Here is a 27,704-nt window from a genome sequence, read left to right on the forward strand (position 1 = left end):
TTAAATGTTCTTCCAAATGTTCTTCCTCAAGCTCAATTTCCAACCATTTGTTAAACAAAAGCAAAACCCCGTATCTCCTCCTAGCTACCACCTCCTTTCTCACTGCTTTCACAGAGGAGCTTTTTGGAAACTGTCCACGCCTTAACCTTTCACCCACTCCTGTACTCTAGCTTCTTTCCCACCTACTACAACCACCCACCACTACTACCAAACTACACTCTCACAGGTCTCCATGACCACTTCAGCACTCTCCAGTTTTGTCATATACCACCAGTCAAAGGCACTGTTGCTGCTGCTGACCACTTCTTTCTTGAAACTCTCCTTCAATGACCCTTAATGACCTAAGTTGTGCTTCAGAAATATTTCTACCTAAATACCTGTGACAACCTATACAGGAGAAAGCATTCTTTTCTTGCCCATTACACTTTTCCCTTCCTCTACCCAAATGCTTCTTTGAAGACTCTGGAAGCTAGCTAACAACCTCCCAGTCCCATCAGGTCTTGCCATTACTTTGAACATTCACCCACACCTATAATCATTCTTGCTTCCTTTCCACTTGTCATATGAAAAAAGAGCTCCATACCCTATCACCGTTCCTTAGGTGTGTGACTCTACCAACTGTCAACTTATTTGACTACTGGCTCTTTCCCAATAGCATTTATACATGTTCAAATTCTTTACCCTGTTGAACAACAACAATCATTTTCAATTACACATCTTCATCCAGCAGTTCGCACACCCCTCTCATTCCCTTCCAGTCAAGATTATTCAGACTTGCCCAAACCTCCTGCCTAAATTTTTTTAACCTCCCATTCCTTGTAGGGTATGTAACTGTATCAGTGGCTCTTCTTCACCTTCAAATAATGGTACCGTATGACCTGAATTGCCTGAGACAGTTCAATTATTCCTCTTGTCCTGGTATAATAATTAACAGTGTCCTGGTTAGGGGTTATGGTCACTCTGCCATAGCCTAGCCTACAGTGTCCTCAGTGATTTGCTCCATGCCTACCTCTCATCTCTTACCAAATGCTACAGCTGGGCAGCTTGAGGTTTACCAACTGCCCCAGATTCTCTTCTGCCAAACAACCATCCTCTCCCTTTATCTGAGTTTAAACTGCTAATTTTTTACATCTGGCAAAGTGAAACCCCTTTTACTAATCCACATATAAAATAATATTCTATTATTAAGTGAAGTTCTTTACTATGGTAGTCCATCAAAATGCCAAAGTTTTATTTCAACCCTGTTTCCACTACCCACTGTCCCAACATAATGTGTGTGTGTGTGTTTATTTATTTATTTTAGTGACTTTCCATGATTTTTTTTCTGAAGATACAAGATGATTCAACCTTTCAGGTTATCAGTACTTGGGCTAATCAAGGAATATGCTGCTTCAGGGTCACACTATCCAAGTTCAAGATAAAAAGTAACTGGGGGCGCCTAAGTGGCTCAGTGCCTCTGCCTTTGGCTCAGGTCATGATCTCAGGGTCTACTTTCTCCTCTCTCTCTCTCTCTCTGCCTGCCTCTCTGCCTACTTGTGATCTCTGTCAAATAAATAAATAAAATCTTTAAAAAAAAAAAGAAAGAAAGAAAGTAACTGGAACTGGAGTCTAGTGCAACCAGATGAATTTCCTGACTTTCCCTCTTCTCCTCTCCTCTTTACACACAAACATATTTCAGAAATGAGATATAGTTCTAATACCAAAGAAAGTTTTACTCTCATGGCTTTGATTAAAAAACAACAACAAGAACAACAACAAAAACAACAACAACAAAAAACCACCCACAAAACAGAATTCTGGCTATTTTAGGGTCAATCTCCCTTTGCAAGAACAGAAAGTGGGTTGATAAACTGGCTCTAAAGAAATAAAAAAGAAATGATAACTCTCCTCTAGGACACAGATTGCTCACACAACTCCTAAAAGGAAGGTAGACGGTGCCAAGAATACACAGCACAGCTACTCCCACAGTAACTTCACAACCACGTATTTTCTCTCCCTGGTGAAATATTAGAAATCTCTTACACTCATGTAACACATTTAAATATGGTATTGGAGATTTAGGCAGAACAGGTATTACTCTTAGAAAACTGAAGCTCAGAAAGGTCAAAAAGGCAGGATAATTGAGGTCTTACAATTCCTGATTCAAAGCCCTCTCTAAACACTGCATTACTATAATAAGCAATATTCACTAATTACTTCTACACATTTATTAAATGCCTATTCTAAGCCAGAAACATTAATAGCCAGGGAACGTAAATAGGAATAAAATATATCTCTGCCCTGGAAGAGCACATCACCTAGAGGGAAAAAAGAGGAGTCAACAAAATGGAGGGAAGGAGGAAAGCTTGAGGTTTAGCCTGCTTACCAAAGATGCTGCTGCATGGAAGACCTACTTTAACATCATTCATTGATTCAGCAAGTATTTTATTCTAGGTAATAGTAAGAGAACAGCAAACAAATTTTTTTCACTCAATATTGAGATTTGTTCATTTTAAATAATACATATATATACTTTATACATATACATACACATTTATACATATACACATACATATTTTCCATGCTGAGAATATATGTAGGTACACACACAATCCATTTTGAGAATATATGTATACATTTTACCTGCTATATAGTATTCCATTATATAAGTATACCACAATGTATCAGTTCTCCTATGCAGAACATTTAGGTTATTTTTAATTTTTCCTATTCCAATAATCCAGCAATAACCACCACTATATGTCTCCTGGTAACACTTCTGTAAGAAAGTGTGAACCATATGCTCTGAAACGGAACAGAATTCCACTTTTATGTGGAGCTGGGCATCCTCTTAACTTTACTAAATACTCCGAACTGGCTCTCCTAAGTGGCTGCACTGATTTATGTCCCAACCAGCACTGTATTGATTAAGCAGTTTCTATAACCCCTAGTCAATAGCCAACACTACGTATAATCAGACTTTATAAATTCTTGGCAACATGACAAAAATACTATATTCCTGAAGTTTTAATTTGCATTTTCTGTTATCACTAAGAATAAGAACCTGGTCACATTTATTGCCATTCTTATTTCCTCTTACATAAACTGAGTATGCATATCCTTTGCACATTTTCTTTTGGGGTATTCTTTTATCTTTTGGGTCATTCTTTTTGTCTTTTGTATGTGTTCTTTGGGTTTTATCTTTTTTATCCATTTGTAGAATTTCTTTATATATTCTGGATATTAATCCTTTGTCAGTTCTATGCAATGTAAATATCTTCTCTCCTGTCCATGGGCTATTTTTCTCTTTAATTGTGGTGTCTTTTGGCTGGCGGTAGTGTTCAAAGGTTTTAAAATTCGAATGCTGTCAAATCTATGAATCTTTTCTATGATGGTTTATGCTTTAAAACATCCTACTCTGTCTTGACATCATCAAGACTTTCTTCTATACAATTCTTATAAAAATGAATTTTCATTTTATACCTTTAATACTTCTGGAAATTTTTGTGTATAGCATGAGGTAAGAAGTAAATTTTATTTTTTCCATATGACGCAGCTTCATTTACTGAGTGACAATGTCTGACTTACAATGCTGTCATATTCTGAACTCCCACAGTTGCATGGTTCTACTTCTCTTCTGTGCCACTGATAATTCCTCTCCCCATATACTAAGACCATATCATTTTAATTACCACAGTTTCATAAAAAGCCTTAACATCTGGAATGGCAAGTCCCCCAACTCTTTATTCAATTTTTTCTTGCCTCTTTACCATTTTAAATGACTTTCAGAATCACCTTGCCAAGTTTTTTCATAAGCCTACTTGTGGTTTTAACGGAATAAATGTCTTTACAGATTTAAAGGAAATAAGCATATACATGATAGAGTCTAACAAGCAGGAACAGTATAGAGCTTTTTCAATGTTCAGATCTTCCTTTAGTCTTTCAATGAAGTCTTACAATTTTCCTCTGTCAAAGGAGTTCATTTCTCTTGTAACACATATTCCTAATAACGTACAGTTCTTATTATGAACATTTTTAAAAGATTTTATTTATTTACTTGACAGAGAGAAAGAGGGAAGAGAAGGAACACAAGCAGGGGAAGTGGTAGAGAGAGGAGCAGGCTTCCTGCTAAGCAGGAAGCCTGAGGCAGTGCTGGATCCCTAAACCCATGACCTAGGCCAAAGGCAGACGCTTCACCAACTGAGCCACCCAGGCACCCCTATTATAAATATTTTTTAGTAAATTTTTCCTAATTTTCTGCGGGTCATTTGAGGAATGCTATATGTTTTCTGCATATTGATTTCATATCCAATAACTTTGCTGAAGGTTAGTCATTTAAATAGTTTTTCTGTAGATTCTTGTCAAATTTTTTCTAAAGATTTACTTATTTGAGAGAGAGAGAGAGAGAGCACGTGAAGAGCACAAGCAGGGGAAGGGCAGAAAGAGAGGGAGAGAATCCTTAAGCAGACTCTCTACTGAGCACAGAACAGACATAGGGCTTGATCCCAGGACCCTGAGATCATGACATGAGCCCAAATCAAGAGTTGCAGAGCACCTAGGTAGTTCAGTCGGTTAAGCATCTACTTTCAGCTCAGGTCATGATCTCAGGGTCCCGGGAAGGAGTCCCACATCAGGCTCCCTGCTCAGAAGGGAGTTTGCTTCTCCCTTTCACTCTCCCTTTGTGCTCTTGCTCTCTCAAATAAAGAAAATCTTTAAAAATAAACAAGCAAAACAAAATCAAGAGCTGGACACCCAGCTTACTGAGCCATCCAGCTGCCCCATGATTTTTTTTTCTACAGACATCATACCTGCAAATACCAATAATGTTTATTCTTCCCTTCCAATCCTTTTCTTTGAATTTTTTTCTCATTCTCATGTTACATGTTTGCCAGGACCTATAGTACAGTTACAGAAACATCATCGGCAAATACTCATTTTGATTCTTCCTTCCAAGCCTTTTTCCCTGTCTTTTGTCTTACAGCATTCACTGGGCCCTCCAGAGTACAATATTTAAAGATGCAGCAAAAGCAGCCACCTGTTTGCTGCAGATTTTTCTACTTTTTCACTATTATCACTGGTAGCATTGTAGCCAAGCCAATACCCCTCACCAGGTTAAGACTATTCTTTTATTCCTAGCTTGCTTGATTTTTACGGCATGTTTTCATTTTAGTCACTGCTTCTTCTGCCATTTATTCAAATGGTCATGCAGTTTTTCCTCCTTTGATCTATCAATATGGTAAATAACTTCAACTTTAAAATTAGCATCCTAGTATTCCCAGAATAAATTCCATTTGGTCATAATACCTTTTGTTTATACATTACTGGGTGTGGTTTGCTGTATTTTGTTTAGGATTTTGACATCTATGTATTTTTAAGATTTTATTTGTTTATTTGAGAGAGCAAGCAAGCGGGACAGAGGGCATGAGCAGGGAGGTAGGGGCAGAGGGGGTAGCAAACTCCCCTGCTGAGCAGGAAGCCTAACTTGGGGCTCAGTCCCAGGACTCTGCGATAATGACCTGAGCCGAAGGCAGACCCCAACTGACTGAGCTACCCAGGCACCCCTTGACATCTACATTACTCTGGTCTAAAAATTTCCTTTGTTATTTTCTTGTTACTTTATTAGTACCTTTTCTAATTTTTAAATTTAATGCTTAGTTCATTAATTTTCAATCTCTGTTTTATACTAATTTAAGATAACAAATCATAGATTGCCTTAGATGCAGTTTTAGCATGTGGTCCCTTCATTATTATTCAGGTTTAAATATTTCATAATTTCCATCATGAAATCTACATTCACCAATGAATTATTTAGAAGTATGTGTGTAAAGCAGTGAATGGCTACTGTTTCATTAAGGGATTTCTTATTTATACCACTGTTGTCAAAGAATGTTATCTATGTGATAATGCATTTTTATTAAATTCTTTTTCTGTAACAAATATTTTTTCTTAAAGTCTATTAGGTCTCATATTAATACTGTTTCCAAGCTTTCTTTTGGCCAACATTTCTTGGCTAACATTTCATCACCTTATTTTTAATTTACAATTATATTATACACATTCAGAAAATGTAATAAAATGGTATCTATGTACCAATCACAGATATTAAGCAAAAGTTTACATCTTGCCCAAAGGAGGACATTTTCAGTGTCAAATTCAGAGATGATACTTGCAAAAAAAGCTATTGAATTTAAAGGCAGAAATCAATAGAGTGATTTTTCATAATGAAATGACAGAACAATAGACAGAGGTTCTTACAGGATGCAGATCTAAGGGGACAAAAGTGAAGACATTCTTTTTTTTTTTTTTTTTAAGATTTTATTTTTAAGTAGTCTATACCCAGCAATGGGCTTGAACTCAAAACCCAGGATGAAGAGTTGCACCCTCTACCAACTGAGCCAGCCAGGTACCCCCAAAAGTGAAGACATTCTTGAACTTACACATTAACCTAAAAATACCTTTTTGCATCCACTCTAAGATGGCAATGATTTTAAGATGAATCCCAAAGCCTGAGACGTTACCATTTGGAAAAAATAATGTACAGTCAATGAAATAAGGCATTACCAAAAAAAAGCCAGCGCTAAAACTATTAATAATCCATGATAATACACTGCTGACCTCTCTTATGACGGACTAAAAGAAAAGAGAACAGATGATGTATCCCTCAGGGAAAATCAGTCAACTCTGATGGCCAGCACAACTGGTAAATGGAGTACTCACTTCACTGGGCTGGGTAAAAATTGTTACTTGAAGTCACGTGTGGATTAACAGTTTTTGAAAACGCACAATACATTCAGCATAAAAACTTTATTGAGTATAATTCACCCTACTTTGGTGATTCCTAAGGCCCTACAGAATTCTTCTGAATCTGAGATTCATTTTATAAATTAATTACAACACTAACCACCAGTCATTAAGAACCTAAGTCCCAAACACTGTGTTGGAATACTTTTTATTACATCAATTAATTTGATATTCATAATTCTATGAGTAAATAATATGATGCTCGTTGCAGAAAATAGGATTCAAAGCTAAATAGCTGAGTTGCCTGAAGACACAAAGCTGGTAAGCAGCAGAATCTGGACTTGAATTCCATTTCATACATGGCTTCTTGTTTGTCTATATTACATACCACCTTTTTAATACTGCTACATCTCCCTTTTGCAGACTTTTCCTAGAAATATCAATGTTTTATTTTGGCTAATACGGGAAGGGGGGATGATGTCGGGGGGGGGGGGTTGGGGGGGTGGAATTAGACCCCAGGTCTCAACCAACATTCTACATTTCTATTAAGGCGAGGGCACCACCTAGTGGCATACACTTGACCACCAATATAGTCAAAGACCATAAAAATACTGGGAAGAAAATGGTTTTTTTCACTGTTCTGCTTTCCTCCACTACCTTGTAACAAGCTGGGAATGTCTAAATTAACTCCTATAAATCAAAAATAATAGAGAAGCCTGGTAACACTAAGGATTAAACAAGAGTTTTGTAACGAGACAGACACAAATTCAGTCCCAGATTCAGTATTTACATCATGACCTTGGTAAATTACTAAAAGTAGCTTGGGTCTGTCTCCTCCTAACGCCATTTACTGAACAGGATTATCACAGAAATTTACATGTGAAAATCATCCAGCACAGTGCTTGATCCAAAGAGCTTCCTCAGTAACTACTGATTCCTTTCTCTATTCTTTATTCTTTTACATAGTCTAAAGCCACATTATGTGTTCTGCTTTGCTTTTAAGCAGGCTCCACACCCAGCTTGGGACTTGAATTCACAACTCCGAGATCAAGAGGTGCATGCTCTACCGAAAGAGCCTGCCTGGCGCCCCTTGCTTTTTCCAGAAATCATACCACACCACTGGCTCGTTCTGTGTTTAAGATAACTTCCATAGTTCTTTTCTATGTAAACTATAGTAAAGGCAAATTCCATAACTATTATTTTTATAAGTATACAAAATCAACAATAAGCATTTTTTTGAGTACCTACTTACTATGTACCAGACACTGTGACAGTGGATGGGAACTCACTATCTGGGTAGGGAAAAGAGAAAAAATATGTAATACCATGCAATACGTGCTTTCATTAACATATGTAGCAAACATTGAAATGGTAGAGGAGGACAAAGTCTGTTAAAAGGATGTGGATCAGGAATGCTACACAGAAGAAGGCACATTTGAAAAGTCTCTAGAAGATGAGCTCACCAGATATGGGTATAGAATTTCTAATGTAAGAAAAAAGAAGAATTTCTGATATTGCGATATCAGGAGCATGAGGAATGAAGAAACACAATGAGGAACAGAGAAGTATAGTGTAGTTGGAACACAGTCTGGGATGGATGAAGAAGTGGGGAGAGATCTGTGGCACACATCAATGATAGCTCATTAAGTTCACTTGGAATCTAGATGATAAATGCATTACCTATCACCATCACATCATCATCATCATCATCAATTAGATATGTAACTATGTGCCAAACCCTGTACATAGGTAATTGCTAAGTCTCACAACAACCCTGCAAGTTACAGGTTATCTTCGCAGAGGTTAAGAAATTTGCCCAACGGCACAGAATCAGTTAAAGGGTACAGCTGAGTGAGATTCCACCCCAGGTCTCGGATTCTTTCTACTACACTTGTGGTCCCAAACTTAGCTGCTCAACAAAATCACAAAACAAAACGTTTTAAAAAATAGGGTCTAGACCCTATTCTGAAACAGTGTATCTAAGAGAGTAGGACCTGGGAACCTAATTATAAACAAACTCTCCAAAAGATTCATAAACAGGGAAGCTAAATGGCAGTCCAACTTTTTAAAAATACCACAGAGACTCTTAAAACAGACACACATACACACACAACTAATTAACAGCTTCCATCTATGTACCAGGTGCCCAATCCTCACAAAATTCTTCAAGGGTATTATAATCCCCACTTTCAAGAGAAAACTCAAACTCAGGAAGGTTACACGTAACTTTCTTCTTCCAGTCAACAAGGGCAAAAATAAGATTCAAACACAGGTATGCCTGGTTCTTCTCCATCATGCTGCATGGTAAGCAGAATTCTTAAAAAAAAAAAAAAGACCCTAAATGACCCTTGCCCCTATATAATGTTATAATGTCTTTCCCTTTCGGTGTGGTTAGAAACCTAATAATAGGATGAGATATCTCTGAAGTGATTATATTACAGAATGAGTTATCACTGGAGTGATCAGGGCAAAAGGGAGATTATCTGGTGGCTAATCACAGGAGGCCCTTTAAAAGGAGTGGCAGTGGAGATCCTGTCTCATAAAAGGAGTGGCAGTGTTTTCTACAGCTGGTAGCAGAATGGGAAGTTAGATTCAAAGCAAAAGAAAGATTGAATGCACCTGCCCTGTTGCCTTGAAGCTGGGAGGGGTCACATGACAATATGGGCAGCTTTCAGAAACAAAGAACCCAGCTGACAGCTAGCAAGAAAACAAGAACCTCAGTCCCAGAGTCACGTGCAACTGAATTCTGCCAATAACCTGAAAGACCTTGGAACAGATTCTCCCTTAGATTCTTCCTCAGAGCCTCCAGGTAAGAACCCAGCCCAGTCAATACCTTGATTTCAGCCTTGGGAAACCTTAAGCAGAGAATGCTTGAAATATCTGGTCTATAGAACTGTGAGATAATAAACAGGTAAAGGTGTTTCTCCCCACTCCCTCCACTGCCCCCCACCAGGCCCCAGAGGATTTTTAATTGTGGTTATATAAGATTTACCATTTAAACATTTTTAAGTGTTCAATTTTGTGGCATTAAGTACATTCATGCCGTTGTGCAACCATCATCAATGTCCATCTCCAGAACTTTTTAATCTTCCCAAACTAAAACTATGTACCCATTAAACACTAACTCCCGGGATGCCTGGGTGGCTCAGTCATTGGGCGTCTGCCTTTGGCTCAGGTCGTGATCTCTGGGTTCTGGGATCGAGTCTCATGTCGGGCTCCCTGCTCAGTGGGGGGCCTGCTTCTTCCAGTCCCACTCCCCCTGCTTGTGTTCTTTCTCTATCAAACAAATAAATTAAATCTTTAAAAACAAAACAAAACACTAACTCCCCAATCTCTCTTCCCTCCAACCCCTGGAAACTACCATTGTCCATGAATTTGACTGCTTTAGGTACCTCATGTAAGTAGAATCATACAGTATTTATCTTTTTGTGACTGGCTTATTTCACTTAGCATAATGCCCTCAAGATTCATACATGTTGTAGCATGTGTCTAAATTTCTTTCCTTTTTAAGACTAAGTAATATCCCATTGTATGTATATACCATACTTTGCTTATCCATTCATCCACTGAATACTGAGTTGCTTCTAATTCTAGGCTACTGTGAGTAATGCTGCTATGAACATGGGTGCACAAGTATCTATTTGAGTCTGCTTTCAATTTTTTTTTTGGATATTTATAAAATCAGTGTTGTTTTAAGCCAATTCCTTATCTTAAAAACTAGGTAAGTGAAACGAAGTAATCAAGCATTTATTCTGTTTATTTGATCTGCAGCACTGGGTAACCAAATTCACGAAGAGAACTCCTTATAAAATATTTCTGATAAAAATTAGAACTAAACGATGAAATATCATAATTTTGAAACCCCCAGATAAGCTGATGAATCTAGGTACTGAGCATCAGTAGCTGCTAATATCAATAAGGAGCAAAAGCCAAATACTATGTACCTCTTGATAAAAGAACACACCATCACCTATAGCCTTACCAAGGGGATGAAACCTGAGTCTTATCTACTCTCTGCATCCAGTTGCCAATTTGCAGGAAAAGCAGAGGGCAGAAGAATATGCAGAATTATAGCTGTATGCAATCAGTGTATGGAAAACTCCTAAAGGTCCTACTGGATTCTTCAATACATAAATTACAAACAAGAGGTATCAAGTTAAAAAGAAGGGCAGACAAAGTACAGAATTTAGGAATATAAATTCAAGAACTGATTACTATAGAACAGCGGTTAATTTAAGAGACAGGGAGGGGCCTATAATTAAATGAGGCACATAAAGAGGCTTCCAGGGTAGCTGCCAAAATTCTATTTCTTAACCTGGGTTAACCTATTTCTTAACCTGAATGGTAGTCACAAGGGTTAATAATTAAGTTATATTAAAAGAAAAAAATAGGGGCGCCTGGGTGGCTCAGTGGGTTAAAGCCTCTGCCTTCAGCTCAGGTCATGATCCCAGGGTCCTGGGATCGAGCACCCTCATCGGGCTCTCTGCTCAGCAGGGAGCCTGCTTCTCCCCCACACACTCTGCCTGCCTCTCTGCCTTGTGATCTCTGTCTGTCAAATAAATAAATAAAATCTTAAAAAAAAAAAAAAAGGAAGAAGAAAAAAATAGAGGCACCTGGGTTGCTCAAGTCAGTTTAAGCATCTGCTTTTGGTTCAGGTCTTGATCCCAGTGTCCTAGAATTGAGCCCCGTATCGGGCTCCCTGCTCAGTAGGGAGCCTGCTTTTTCCTCTCCTCCCCACTCAAGCTCTCTCTCGCTATCTCTGCCACTATCTCTGTCGCTCTGCCAAATAAATAAATAAATAAAATCTTTTAAAAAAGAAAGAAAAGGGGAAAAAAAGGAAAGAAAAGACAATAGTGCATAAATGTAACAATGAGACAGCAGCCCAAACCCAGACTGAATTCAACTGATGAGCAATCTCAATACAGCTCTGCCAAGGTCGTCCTACTTAGCTATCTCAAGCCAAGAAACCAGTTAATGCCAGACTGGGTGGTGACTAAGGCCAGTAACAAATGCTTAGAAAAGCAATAAAACCAAGACGACAAAAGAGAAACCAAGAAAAAAAAAACCAGTAAACAGTTTAATAAGCTGAATTTTTAAAAATCTATATGCTATCACATATACAACATCTGCTCAAAATAAGCCTGTCTTATTTCCATCCTGCAAATTCACCATACTTCTATCTCAGCATGAGAATTTTTCCATTAGATTTGTGTCTTTGGGTTCCAGTTTCAGACAGCAAGGTAGGAAGATCCTGAACTCATCTCCTCCCATAAACATACTGAGTCTACAGTTACACATGATAATTTCCTCTTTTAAAAAAAGACCTTGGGGCACCTGGGTGGCTCAGTGGGTTGGGCCTCTGACTTCGGCTCAGGTCATGATCTCGAGATCCTGGGATCGAGTCCGGCATTGGGCTCTCTGCTCGGCGGGGAGCCTGCTTCCTCCTCCTCCTCCTCCTCCTCCTCTCTCTCTCTCTCTGCCTGCCTCTCTGCCTACTTGTGATCTCTGTCAAATAAATAAATAAAATCTTTGAAAAAAATTAAATTAAATTAAATTTAAAAAGACCTTTAAAAAGGCTGGTTGAATAACAACTACGCATCCACTAAACAAGAAGAAAAACCACATCAAAGTGGGTAGGAGAGGCTGGGATACAATTTTATCATAAGCCGTACTCCAGGTACTTTATCCCACAACCCGGAGAGAACTCAAAACCCGGAGCTTCTCCTTGAGGACCAAAGGGTTCAAACCACACATCGGCCATTCCAACTTTAGGACATACACTGGAGAAATAAAACATCTTTAAAAATCAACTGGAGTTGCATCTGGAGACCCACAAGACTCCAGCGAGCTGAGAAACTGCTTTTGAAGGGCTCAGGTGCTCTGACTCACCCACCCCAAGGTCCAGTTCACAGACAGCTGATCACACTCAGACTAAAAGTCAAGGAGGCTCACCTGCTTATATCAAAGTATCAACCCTACAGGCAGACATCTAATTTAACACACACACCTAAGAGCCTCCTGGAACACTAGCCAAGGATGGAAACTGGTGGATGCCATTTTCACACTCTACCTTTGCTATGCTCCAGAGCACCACTATCTCTTGGAAGGGAGCTTTTTACATGTGTCTGCTGCCCCATTTTGGGGGCTACTACCCAGGAGATGCCTCTCAATCTGGAGGCCAGAGAAGCTTCTTTTCCTGGTCCCACAGGACTATAATAATCGGTGTCATCCAGAAAGGAGATTATATTCATCTGGTGCCCTGATTTTTGCAACTGCTACCAGGGGACCCCTCTGTATCACCTGGCTTTGGTGACCAGTGTTGCTTACTTACTTACACTTGTGGGTCCCACAGTCTGTAACCAACAAAGAAAAAAATCTTTCTTTTTTTAATTAAAGATTTCATTTATTTATTTTAGAGAGAGAGTGCAACTGAGCACAAGTGGGGGAAAGGGGCAGAGGGAGAGGGAGAGAAAGAATCTTAAGCAGACTCCACACTGAGCATGGATTCCAATGTGGGGCTCAATCCCACAACCCTGAGATTGTGACCTGAGCCGAAATCAAGAGTCTGGACTTAACTGACTGAGCCACCCAAGCACCACCAACAGAGGAAAAACTTCTTAAACAGCTACCATGCCAGAGGCAACAGACCCAGAGCCCAGTCTTCCTATGAAGGAGACCTACTAGCTAAACATCATGACTGAAGCCTAAAAGACAAGCTTCTAACTAAATATGCAACTTGGGGCCAACTATAATCCTTTCCAGAGACCTTGGAGGGTAGATGCTACCTTAATATTCACCCTTTGCCACACCCCAGAGCTCCAATGTTTCTTGGAGGGAAGCTTTACACATTCGGTGCCCTGGTTTTTACACCTAGAGCCCCAAATTTTCTGGTTACTGCCCAGAGGATGTCTTTAACCACCTGGCTCTAGTGACCAGAGTGGGTTGCGCTGCTGGGTTCCAGAAGACTGTGGTAATAGAAGAGATGGTTCTTGGCAGGCTACACGAACAGCAGGCTGATGCACATTCCCCAGTCTTTCTGTGAAGGGGGCCCCTTACCTTGTCTGGTAGCTTTGGCTTGAGGGGCAGTCTTCACATCTGGCACACATTTAGTGACCTATGGAGTTGCTCTAAGGGAACACCGGCTGTGGACACCATCTTGGCCCTCTCGCTCCAACTTCTGCTATCACCCAAAAAAGAACTCTTATACATATCTGCAGCCCCAATTTCTGCATGACTGCCATCCTGGAGATGCCTCCAGATGGCCTGGCTCTCCATGGCCAGTGGGGCATACATCTGCAGTCCCAAGGGACTATGTATCAATTGTATACATTTAAAAGCTGATGCCCCAGGATCTGGCTTCTAGTCAGTTTGAATCTAGGTGCTGAGATCCTCCACCTTTGGGACACTGACAGGTCTTGGCACATCCTCAACTACTGGGAGCTATTACAAGTGTAACAGACTGCTTGGACAAACACAAAGGTTTGAGAGACAACCAAGAATTGAGGTAGGGTTGAATGACAAGGTTCATCTCCTATAGGAGGCCACTCCTTCAAGACTGGGAGAGGTGGGTGTTTTATTTACTGTACAAAAGCCACAAAGAGAGTCAAACAAAATGAAGAAACAGAGGCATATATTCCAAATGGAAGACCAAGATAAAACCTCAGGAAAAAACCCTTGAAACAGAGACAAGTAATTTACCTACTTAAGAGTTTAAATCGATGGTCATAAAGATGCTCACCAATCAGGGAATGAGTAAACATAGTGAGAACTTTAAGAAATAGAAAATATAAAAAAGTACCAAACAGAAGCCACAGAACTGAAAAATACAACAACTGAACTGAAATATACACGGAACGGGTTCAACAGCAGACTAGATGAAGCAGAAGAAAAATCAGTCAGCTTGAAGACTAGGCAGTGGAATTCACCCAATCAGAACAACGAAAGGAAAAAAAGAATGAAAAAAGTGAAGACAGCTTAAGGGACGTATGAGACAAGATCAAATAAACTAACTTTCACATCATGGGGCTCCCAGAAAAAAGGAAAGAAAAGAGAAATAATCTTATTTGAAGAAATAATGGGTGAAAATTTCCCTTACCTGGGGAAGGAAACACACATCCATGTTCAGGAAGTACAGAGAATCCCAAGTAAGAGGAACCCAAAGAGATCCACACCAAAACACATTATAATTAAAATGTCAGAATTTAGGGGAGGCTGGGTGACTCAGTTGGTTAAGCATCTGCCTTTGGCTCAGGTCATGATCTCAGGGTCCTGGGATCGAGCCCCACATTAGGCTCCCTGCTCAGCAGGGAGTCTGCTTCTTCCTCTCCCTCTGCCCCTCCCCCTGCTCATGTTCTCTCTCTCTAATATTTTTAAAATATATAAATAGGGGTGCCTGGGTGGCTCAGTGGGTTAGGGCCTCTGCCTTCAGCTCAAGATCCCCACATCGGAGCTCTTTGCTCAGCAGGGAGCCTGCTTCCCTTCCTCTCTCTCTGCCTGCCTCTCTGCCTACTTGTGATCTCTGTCTGTCAAATAAATAATAAATAAAATCTTTAAATATACACACACACACACACACACACACACGAAATAAAATGTAAGGAGTTAAAGAGAGGATCTTAAAAAAAATTCTTGTGATATACAAGAGAACCTACATAAGATCATCAGCTGATTTTTCAACAGAAACTTCACATCACAAGGGAGTGAAATGTTGTATTTGAAGTGCTGACAGAAAAAACTTCCAACTGAGAACTGTACCCTGCAAAGTTAACATTCAAAAGTGAAGGAGAGTTTTCTGGACAAGTTAAAGATAGAGGAGGTCGTCACTAAACTGGCCTTTTAAGCATTATTAAAGTGACATCGTTAAGCTGAAAAGAAAAGGCACTAACAGGAAAACATGTGGAAGTAGAAACCACATGCATAAGGCTACCACATAGTAAAGATGATGGATTAACGACTTTTATAGCTATTTTAAAGGTTAAAAGACAAAAGTAGTAAAACTGTTAATTACAAAAATTAGTTAAGGGACACACAAAATAAAAAGATGTAAAATATGACATCAAAAACACAAAACTAGGTGGGGGGTAAATATAGTTTTTACAAAGCACTCAAATTTAAGTTGCTATCAACTTAAAATACACTGCTATATATAAAGGTTGTAATATGTGAACCTCATGGAAACCACAAAGCAAAAACCTATGAGAAAGGAATCTAAACATAATACTAAAGAGAGACATGAAACTACAAGGGTAGAGAGCAAGAAAAGAAAAACCAACAGAGAGAACTACAAAAACCCCCACAAAACAATGAACAAAATGGCAATAAATACATACTTATCAATAATTACTTCAAATATAAATGAACTAAATTCTTCAATCAAAAGACAAAGAGTGGCTGAATGGATAAATAAAACTAGACTACTTTGTATGTCACCTGAAAGAAACTTATTTCGGATAAAAGGACACACACAGATTGAAAGTGAAGGGGCGGAAAAGATACTCTGTATAAATGGAAACCAAAAGAAAACTGGTATAGCTACCCTTACGTCAGACAAAATAGACCTTAAAACAAAAATTGTAATAAAAGACAAAGAAAAGTATTACATACTGATAAAGGGGTTAATTCAAGAATAGGCCATAACATTTGTAAACATTTATGCACCCAACACAGGAGAACCAAAACATATGAAGCAAATATTAACAGACCTGAACCGAGACACTGATAGCATTACAATAATAGTAGGGGACTTCAAAACCCACTTTCATCGATGGATAGATCATCCAGGCCGAAAATCAATATGGAAACACTGGCCTTAAAAGACACATTAGATCAAATGGACTTAATAGATAAATACAGAATATTCCATTCAGAAGCAGAATACAAATTCTTCTCAAGAGAACATGCAACATTCTCCAGGACAGATCACGTTAGACCACAAAAGAAGTCTCTATACATTTAAGAAGACTAAAATAATACGAAGCATCTTCTCTGACCACAATGGTATAGAACTAGAAATCAACGTGTAACATTGTGATTTATAAGAAATATATATCTGGTTATTCAGAAGACCAAAATATGTTTCTTATATATATTTCATCTTTACCTACACTTTCTGGGTCAAAGCTCCCAAAAACTTTTGGAATTTCTCAGGTGTTGAGAGTGATTAAAGTATTTTATTATGTAAATGGAGCAACTTTTGGAAACTGCCCAAGGATGGGAGCTGGTTGGGGTGCCTGGGTGACTCAGCTGGTTAAGCATCTGCCTTTGGCGCAGGTCACGATCTCAGAGTCCTGGGATCAAACCCTGCATCCAGCTCCCTGCTCAGCATAGAGCTTTCTTCTCCCTTTCCATCTGCCCCTCCCTCCACTTGCGCAAGCGTGCTCTCACTCAAATAAATAAAAATTTTTTGGAAGTGGGACAGAGGGAGGTTGGCAGCTGTTTGCCAGGAGGAGAGACCATGTGATTAGAGTTGAAACTTTTAGTCCTCCCCACCTCCAACCACAGGTGAGGAGAGAGGCTAGAGGCTGAATCAGCTAATGGCCAAAGACTTAGTTAGTCAGTCATGACTATGCATTGAAGCTTCCATAAAAACCAAAAAGGACTGGGTTTAGAGAGGTTCCAGGTTAGTGAATACACAGAGATGGGGTGGGGAGAGTGGCATGCCTAGAGCGGGCATGGAAGTTCCATACCCTTTCCCCCAATCTTGTTTTATATCTCTTCATCTGGCTGTTGATTCACATCCTTTATCATATCCTTTAGTAAACTGGTAAACATGTTTCCCTGAGTTCTGTGAGTTGCTCTAGCAAATTAACTGAACTTGAGGAGGAGGCTGTTGGAACCTCCAATTTGTAGCTGGTCCGTCAGAACACAGGTAATAGCCTGGGGCTTACAACTGGTGTCTGAAGTAAGGGGTGGAGAGCAGGCTTGTAGAACTGAACCCTTAACCTGTGGTGATTTTTCAAACCCATCAACCTATGAAATGGAATAGAGAAGCCAGAAATAAACCCACACACATATGGTCAGTTAATTTATGACAAAGGAGCCAAGAACATATAATGAGGAAAAAACAATCTCTTCAATAAACTGTGCTGGGAAAACTGGACAACCAAAAGCAAAAGAATGAAAGTAGAACATTATCTTACAGCATACCCAAAAATTAACTCAAAATGGATTAAAGACTTGAGCACAAGACCTGAAACCATAAAACTCGGAGAAAACATAAGTGGTAAACTCCTTGACATTGTTCTGTCTCCAAAAACAAAGGCAACACAGGCAAAAATAAACAGTGGGATAGGATCAAACTAAACTCTTCTGCACAGCGAAGGACATCAACAAAATGAGAAGACAACTTACTGAACAGAAGAAAATATCTGCAAATCACATATCCAACAAAGTTAATATCCAAAATATATAAAGAACCCACATACTAAATAGCAAAAAACCCCAAACAAAAAAACCCCAATTTAAGAATGGGCAGAGGATCAAACAGACATTTTTCTAACGGAGCCATGTAGACAGCCAATAGGCACAGGAAAAGATGTTCAACATCACCAATTATCAGGAAAATGCAAATGAAAACCATGAGACAGCATCTCACATCTCAAAAAGACAAGAAATAACAAGTGCTAGAGACAATGTGCAGAAAAGGAAATCTTATATACTGTTGGTGAGAATGTAAACTGGTGCAGCCACTATGGAAAACAATATGGAGGCTCCTCAAAAAATTAAACAGAACTATCATATATATGATCCAGCTATTCCACTTCCGGATATTTATTCAAAGAAAAACAAATGAACAAACCAAACTCATAGATATGGAGAACAGATTGGTCATAAGAGTGGAAGAGGGCTGGAAGGTACAAAAGGGGTGAAGAAGTCAACTGTATGGTGATGAATAGTAACTAGAATTACTATGATCACTTTGTAGTGTATATAAATACCAAATTGTATCATACACCTGAAACTAATAATGTTATATACCAATTTTACCACAAAAAAAAGAAAGAAAGAAAACGAAGGTAAATGTCATAACTGTTTTTATGAAGCAACCAAAAAAAAAAAAAAGGCCAAGAAATAACAAGTGTTGGTGAAGATGTGGAAAAAACAACTCAGTCTGTGTTGGTAAAAATGTAAACTGGTATGGCTGCTACAGAAACACAGTGTGGAGGTCCCTTCAAAATTAAAAATACTACCATATGACCCAGCAATTATACCTGTATGTATTTATCTGAAGAGAATGAAAACACTAATTCAAAAAGACATATGCGCCCCCATGCTCACTGCTGCAATTTTTACAATAGCAAAGATATAGAAACAGTATCCAGTGATGGACGAATGCATAAAGAAATTGTATTATATGTATCTCTTTATGTATTTATCTGTGTGTGTGTGTATGGGTGTAAGCACACCCATACACACACACACATACCTGAATATTATTCAGCCATAAAAATAAATGAAATTGGGTCATATTTGACAACAGGAAGACCGTGAGGCCATTACACCAGGTGAAATAAGTCAGACAGAGAAACAAATACTGACTAATATCTAAAGCAACAACAACAGAAAAAAACCCACTCTGTATCACATAGACTGGTCATTGCCAGAAGCTGGGGGTAGCCTAGGAGAAATGTTCACTGTTTGGGTTTTTTCTTTTAGTTTCAATAAATTGGAAAAAAAGTAATAATTTGGTTTCTTTCTCAGTTATTTCCCATTTCTGCCAATTCGTTACTGTTAATAAAGGCAGTAGTATGTTTACCAAATATATTCACATCTTCAAAACCAAACATGCAGAAAAAGATGGCAGAAAGAAAGCAACAGAAGCCAGAAAAAGATAAGACTACAAAAAGCTGATCTACATGGTTATGATAAAGGCAGACTCATCTTTAGATATAATGGAATACTAGAAATTATACCACCAATCATGCACTTTTTCTTGCCTTTAGAAACTTGGACAATGAAGGAACCTGAACAAGCAATTAAAAACAGTGTGAAGCTATAAGCCTGCACTGTCCAGTAAGGAAGCCACTACTTAGGCTTATGTGGTTACTGGGCACCTGATATGCATCTAATCTAAACAGAGAGAAGCCGTAAGTGTAAAAGACACACTGGATTTTGAAGACTTACGATTTAAAAAAAAAAAAAAAGGTAAAATATCTCATTAATAATTTTTTACTGTTACATGTTGAAATAGTAATATTCTGGAATATACTGGCCTAAACAAAATAAATTAAAATTAACTTCACCTGTTTCTTTTTCCTTTTTGTAACTGTCCCTCAGAATAATATACTGTTTAAACTGTAACTGTAACTATAACTTTAACGCAAGCATGCTTAAAGATGACCTTGAGAAAAACATGTACTAGCTGCAGGTCTTTGGTGGAGGGGATGATATACATCCTTGAAGCCGAGCAGCTGGGATGCCTGGCTTGCTCTGGGCAGAAGGCCACCCTGCTTCCCTTTTTCGTAGTCTCCGCTGCCTCAGAGAAAGCCTGCTGTTAAGGTAATCCCTTTAAGTTAGCTGGCTCAACTACAAATCCATGCTGCTGGACCAGACACACCTTACTCCTCCTCTTGTTTACCTCATTTACCTCTAAAACTTGTGACCAACACCTGACTCACATTCCTTCTTGTTGTTACTACTAGACATATGGCTGTTGTATAACCTTCTTTTCTTCTCCTTTGTTGCTATCTTGTATCTAATAAATACGGGATTGAGGAGTTGTTGGGGGGGGGGCAGTCCTTCCAGCTGTCGTCCCCTGCTCCCTCTCTCTCTCAGAGCTGACTTGTTTGTGCCTCATTCTTCTCCCGTGCGCCGTAAGGAAAGCGGCACTTTTTAAATGTGACTTCAACAAAATTTTAAATTATATATGTGTCTCACATTGTATTTCTGTTGGACATCACTGCTACATAGACCCTTATCAAACAGTGTTGAATAGTAAAAACAAAGCAACTATTAAGTAGGGACTTTTCAGAGTTATTCCTACTATTTGCTCTACTACTAACACTATAACTCATTAAGTTCTAACCCTGGTCACTAACTGTAAAACAGAGGTTAAAGAAAAAAAAATCAGTAGCTGCGTTAAGTCATGGATACAACATTAAAACAGCAAGTCAAAGAATGGCATTCTAGTCCTGGTTTTGGCACTGGCTAGTAGTTAAGATGGAGAGATCTTTTTTTTCTGAACCTTGGTTGCCTGTCTCAAAAATTAAATGAGAAAACTAAATTTAGACCTCCGTGATTCCATCAAAATATTTTTTCCCATCAAAATTGGTTTTCATAAAAATGAATAAATACTCACTCTGAGTCTAACACATCCTCTGCGAGAGCCTCTCATCATTTTGTCCTTGGACTAAAAGAAAACAAAAACATTCAATGAATAAAAAATTACAGACTATATTTAGAATCATCTGGGGATAAAGAAAAAAATTACAGTAGTAAATACTTCCATTCTTTATCCATATCCTCCATCCCCCTCCAACCTCCCAAATCGCTTAAAGATAGGAATTAGCAGTTTCAAATGACTATGTTTTAAAGTGGTGGTGAAGACTTTGGGGCACTGTTGGTGGAAATGTAAACTGGTGCAGCCACTACAGAAAATATCTTGAAAAAATTAGAAATACAAATACCATATGATCCAGTAATTCTACTTCTGGGTATTTACCCAAAGAAAATAGAAACACTAATTAGAAAAGACACATGCACCCCTATATTTATTGCATTATGCACAAAAGCCAAGAAATGAAACCAGCCTAAGTACATCAGCAGATGAATGGGTAAAGAAGATATATGTGTGTATACACACACATATACACACAGTGGAATATTACTCGGCCATAACAAAGAATGAAATCTTGCCATTTGTGACAACATGGAGAGACCTACGGGGTATATTGTTAAGTGAAATAAGTCAGACAGAGAAAGCTAAATACCTATGATTTTATTTATATGTGGAATCTAAAAAATGAAACAGCAACAGACTCAAAAATACAGAGACCTGGTAGTTGCCAGAGCAGAGGAGGTTGGGGGGGGATAGGAAAAATAAGTAAAGGGGATTAAGAGGTATAAGCTTCTAGTTATAAAATACATTAAGTCATGGGGATGAAAAGTACAGCATAGAGAACATAGTCAATAATACTGTAATAACTTTGTATGGTAAGAGATGATAACTATACTTATTGTGATTAGCACTGAGTAATGTATACAAATGTTGAATCACTATGTTGTACACCTGAAACTAATACTGAATGTCAACTATAAAAAAATAAAATGAAAGCCTTTTATAATTACACAAATAAACCTAATCATGAATTTTGTGTGCCTTTAATATAGTATGTTTATTACACTAATTTTAATTCTTCCTCATGCCCCTTAACTCTAGCACAGTGTTTCTCATATTTCAGAGAGTTTGAGAATTACCTAGAGGGCTAAGAATCACCCAGAAGTTTAAAGATTCACCCCCGGTTGATTATCTCTCAGGCAGATGGAGGGCCACATTTTGAGAAACATTGCTTTACCTCTTTTCAAGTGCCCAAATACGTCACATTTTTTGCCTCTGAGATTTCTCATCCAGTGTTCCTCAGCTTGGAATGTCCCTGACCCTGATTTTCTGTCTTGCTGTCACTCATTAACACCTTACCTTACCTATGATTTGGATTCCCATTCTTCTCCCAGAGTCTCCTATATGTTCTCATCATGGCATGTACCATCCTGTGCTGTAATGGCTAATTTACTTGTCTAGTTCATCCACAAGACTGCATATTCCCTAGGAAGTAGGAATTGTATCTTACACTTCAGAATACTGTCTGGTGCATATTAGATGCTTTAAAAATATTGACTACTAAAATGTTGCTCTGTTACTAGACTGGGCTGAGGAAAGGCTATGTTCTGCATAATTAACCTTATGTTGATATTTAGTAAATATTCCTAAAATTAAATTTAGTCATGTGTAATAAAATAAAATGAATCCTGAAATATAATCAGTTTTAAAAATATTTAGTACCTCAACAACTGTTATTTTTCTGTACTCCCCTAAGCAAGAAACAAGTAAAATAAGCCAACATCATGAAATTGTATTTTTAAAAAATTGTCCCACTTTTGAGGGATGCACAGATGCCTTATATTCAATGTACTATACTCCACAGGCAAACTTTGAGTTATGATTATAGAGGACTTAATGTACAGCATTTTCTATAGTTAACAATACTGTACAGTATACCCGAAAGTTACTAATAGAGTAGATCTTAAAAATTCTCACCACAAAAAAAAAAAGGATTATGTTAACTAACCTACTGTGGTTATCATTTTGCAATATATATATTTATCAAATCATCACACTGTATACTTTAAACTTATACAATGTTATAATCAATTATAACTCAATAAAACTGGAAAGAAAACAAATATTTCTTGAGGATATTTATATGTCTATATATAAAGATCTGCCTTATCCCTTTCATTGCCTACAGTATTTTCTAAGAATATAGCCTATGCCATTTTTTCACTGACTCTTAAACTTATGAATGTAACAATATTACAATGATAAATCAAAGTTGATTCTTTAAGAAAGTACTGAGCCACAGAAATTCATGTTCAAAAATGATTATTTTTAAAAAAATGATTTTTAAGGGACAGTAGACAGTCTTCTTTATTCCACTCAAAAATACAAGGATTCATATGTTTTATTAAAAAATTCTCACTAGCCTGGGTGGCTCAGTGGGTTAAGCCTCTGCCTTCCACTTGGGTCGCAATCTCAGGGTCCTGGGATGGAGCTCCGCATTGGGCTCTCTGCTCAGCAGGGAGCCTGCTTCCCTCTCTCTCTCTGCCTGCCCCTCTGCCTACTTGTGATCTCTCTCTGTCATATGAATAAATAAAATCTTTTTTAAAAAAAACTCTCACAGGGTGCCTGGGTGGCTCAGTGGATTGGAGCCTCTGCCTTCAGCTCAGGTCATGATCCCAGGGTCCTGGGATCGAGCCCCGCATCGGGCTCTCTGCTCAGCAGAGAGCCTGCTTCCCCCTCTTTCTCTGCCTGCCTCTCTGCCTACTTGTGATCTCTCTCTGTCCAATAAATAAATAAAATCTTAAAAAATTAAAAAAAAAAAACTCTCACTAGGAAGCACAGTCATAAGAGTTCTTTACTAGCAATACAGTTAGCAAAAACACAATTAACAAAAGCATTCCCTAAGCCATTTAATAGCCTTTTACTATACTCTAGACTTATCTTCAAAAGTGTCAAGGCATACATAAAAATAGTAATTACGACTGAAAATACCCAATGAGAGTTAGAATACAAATCAAGGTAAGAATCAACATACTCATCCTTAATTCCTTTTTCACTTTTAAAAATATGGTTATAGTGAGCAGGAAAAGAGTAAGACAGATTCCAGTGATGGTACTATTATTAGGGTTATGAATTATAAAACACTGAAAGAAGTGAAAATAATTAAAACAAATATAACTAGGAAACAATCAGACAAGGCCAGAAGGTGGAACATCCAACAAAATCGTCCTAGATTCTTTAAAAAGGTCCCTAAAGAAAAAAAAGAAGACTAGCATGTAAACCACTATAATACAATGAAAAATAAATTACATGATCATAGGCACAAACTGCAATGAGCTACAAAAGGCCCTCTGCTGTGGAAAAGGGATCAAGGAAGACAATACTTAAGTGACCAGGTTTCAAGTTTCAATCTGGGACTTTAAAAAAGGAAAAAATGTTCTAATAAGAAAAGAGGGGAGGTAGGAAGAAGAGGGCATTCCAATCCAAGGGAACACCACCAGCCAAAGCACAGGTACAGAAAACTCTACACACAAACCATTCATAGAAAGAGAGTATATTTACAGACCCAAGCACAGAGTGCAAAAAGGAACATGAAGAGAGATGAGGCTGAAAAGGAGATATGGGAACCAGATTCTGAAGAACTGAAAAAAAATAGAGTTGTTAAGAAAATCAAACTTTATTCAACAGTTAAAGGAGAGCTACTGAGGATTTTTTAGGAGGGTAATTACATTCTCAAAAGGTGTGTTTTAGAAAAGTAACACTGTTAAATATAAGAACTTGAGCAAAAGAATGATGGTGACATCTGCAATCGCAGCACCAACAGTACATTCTCACTGATGCCCTCTATGTGACAAGCACTTTAGATACAGTAAACCTCAAAAGACTTGGCATGGTAAGAATTATTCATATATTACAGATGAAAGTGACACCAGGGAGATCAAGTCATTTTCAATATTACATATGTAAAATGTAGCAGAGTTTGACACAGCAGGCACAATTTGTAATGGCTGCCCTGCAAATCATTCCCCAGACCAAAATCTGCTGTTAGCCTGGCATCCTCTGCCACAATGGCAAAGGGTCCTCTCATTCTCTCTCCACTCAGTTCTAATATGCACCTAAAGGGAAGCCAGTGTGATTATGTCCCCCAAACACAGTGAGTGCTGAAGGGGTGGTGTCATGGGACCCACTACTCCACAAGGCAGAATAGAGTCCTTTCCCGGGACATTTTTCTCCTGGAGCTGAAGAAGAGCTCTTCCTATATGTTCCTGAAGCTCTGAGATAAAGTTGCCGTGAGACATGTGCCTTCTACATGAAGAAAGAAAGAAAGCAAGCCTACACGATGAGATGACACATAAGAGGTGGGGAGTCCTAGCCGCCAGTGTCCAGCTATACCTTTACCTAAGGCAAACCTGCCTAAGCAAATGCAACTCACTGAATATCAGGGTTTTTTGTTTTGTTTTGTTTTGTTTTTTTTAATGAATACAAGTAGCTTCTGCTAATCCAAAAAGGCAGGGCGGGCAACCCCACTCCAGTAATCTTCCTTCCAGATGTTATTTTACCAATGTTCTGAGCCTTACAACAAATTTTTAACAGGTTGGAACAGTCACACAACCTTTAACTTAGATGAGGGGTGCCTGGGTGGCTCAGTCCGTTAAACGTCTGCCTTTGGCTCAGGTCGTGATCTCAGGGTCCTGGGATCGAGGCTCCCCTCTCCCGCCCCCAACAATCAGGCTCCCTGTTCAGTGGGGAGTCTGCTTCTTCCTCCCCCTCTGCCCCTCCCCCTGACTCATGCGCTCACGCACTCTCTCTCTCAAATAAATACAATCTTTAAAAAAAAAAAAAAAAAGCCAAAGACCTATAATTTAGATGAGTTCCCTCTTTCTGCCTCCAGGTACAAAGTCAAGCACCTCAAGAAAGGATCACTCTGAAATGGATGCTACAGTCTTTTAGGCTGGATGAGGACTCCCCCATGAAGTGGGGAGATATACAGCTGATGTTCTACTCCCTAAGGGCTAGAGGACTAGCAAAAATTTTTGGCTTTTGTGGTTGCATTTTCTGGTTTCTCATATTTATTAACACAAGGGCAGTGGGTCCCGTTACAATAAGCCATGCAATCAAAAATTATTTTTAAGGGGCACCTGGGTGGCACAGTCAGTTAAGTGTCCAACTTCTGACAGGCTAAGGTCGTGATTTCAGGGTGGTGATATAGAGGCCCCTGCCAGGCTCCTTGCTCAGCACTGAGTCGGCTTGAGATTCTCTCTCCTTCTCTCTCTGCCCCTCCACTGTGCACACCTTCTCTCTCTCTCTCAAAATAAATAAATCTTTAAAAATTATTTTTAACAATCCTAGGCTAATTAGCTAACCCCAAGGTATGGATTCAGATTGCAATTCATATTAAGATTTCAAAATAAATTACCACAAATACAATATAATGCTGCCTATAATACACTGTATGTCCCCCAATATCCATTCTCCTCTCTTCTTCCTTTCCGTAATGAAATCCTCCACCCCCAAGTCTTAACTGAACACATGGTTCTCCTGTTGGATATTACATTCCCAGCCTCCCTTTCAGCTAAGTATAGCCATTTATCTATATAATAGCCAGTGGACTATGCAATGTATGCAACACATTGTGGCTTTAAAAGGAAACTGCTTGCAGGCCACCTAGCTGGCTCAGTCAAAAGAGCGTATCACTCTTGATCTTGGGATTATGAGTTCAAGCCCCATGTTTGGTGCAGAATTACTCTAAATCAATCAATCAGTCAGTCTTTAAAAAAAAAAAAAAAGGAAACTCCGCTTTTTAAGAGGACATAGAATGCTCTCCAGGACAGACCAAATATTAAAGCCATAAAACAAGCCTCAATAAATTTGAAAGGATGGGAATAATACAAAGTATGTTCTTTAATCAGGATGTGTTAAAAGCAGAGCTCAGATAACAAAGGGAAATTTGGGAAATTCAAAATGTGTGGAAATTAAGTGAAATACTCCTAAATAACTAATGGGTCAAAGAAAAAAAAATCAGAAGGGAAATTAGAAAAAATCTGCAATCTGAAAAAGAAAACAACATACCAAAACTTTCAGGAGATAGTGAAAGCATTTATAACTGTAAAAGATCTGAAATCAATAACCCAACTTTACACCTTAAGTAGACAAAGTAGGGCAATTAAACCTAAAGCAAGCAAAGAAAGGAAATAATAAAGGCTATAAAACTGTAAGCAAAAATAAATGAAAATAGAAAAGAGAAAACAAAAAAACTCAATGAAACCAAAGGCTGGTTCCTTGAAAAAGATCAACAAAATGGACAAAACTTTAGCTTTAGGAATAAAAGAGGAGAGACATTACTAACAACCTTACAGAAACAAAAGGAAATCTAAGGTAACATGATGGATAACAAATTAAATAATCTAGATGTGATAGACAAATTCAAGAACAAACTGTCACAACTGACTAAAGAAGACAAAAAACACTGAATAGGCCTCCAAGAAGTAGAGAGATTGAATTAGTAATGAAAAAACTTTTCACAAAGAAAAGCCTAGGGACGCCTGGGTGGCTCAGTTGGTTGGGCAGCTGCCTTCGGCTCAGGTCATGATCCCAGCGTCCTGGGATCGAGTCCCGCATCGGGCTCCTTGCTCAGCAGGGAGCCTGCTTCTCCCTCTGCCTCTGCCTGCCACTCTGCCTGCCTGTGCTCGTTCGCTCTCTCTCCCTCTCT

The 27,704-nt window shown here is 38.6% G+C and overlaps 1 protein-coding gene across 6 annotated transcripts in view; it reads right to left on the reverse strand.

The window, feature by feature from the left end:
- The window catches only part of OSBPL9 (oxysterol binding protein like 9), a gene marked incomplete at its 5' end in the record, with an annotated part of 170,156 nt that overhangs the window by 117,648 nt on the left and 24,804 nt on the right, over nt 1–27,704 (reverse strand). For all 6 annotated transcript variants that reach the window (XM_080802615.1, XM_080802611.1, XM_080802614.1 and 3 more), the window contains one exon: nt 21,017–21,067. In XM_080802615.1, the coding sequence (XP_080658741.1) occupies nt 21,017–21,067 (51 nt within the window). The remainder of the gene's footprint in view (nt 1–21,016; nt 21,068–27,704) is intronic.

The sequence above is a fragment of the Martes martes genome (assembly GCF_963455335.1).
Source record: "Martes martes genome assembly, chromosome: 4".
NCBI lineage: Eukaryota > Metazoa > Chordata > Mammalia > Carnivora > Mustelidae > Martes > Martes martes.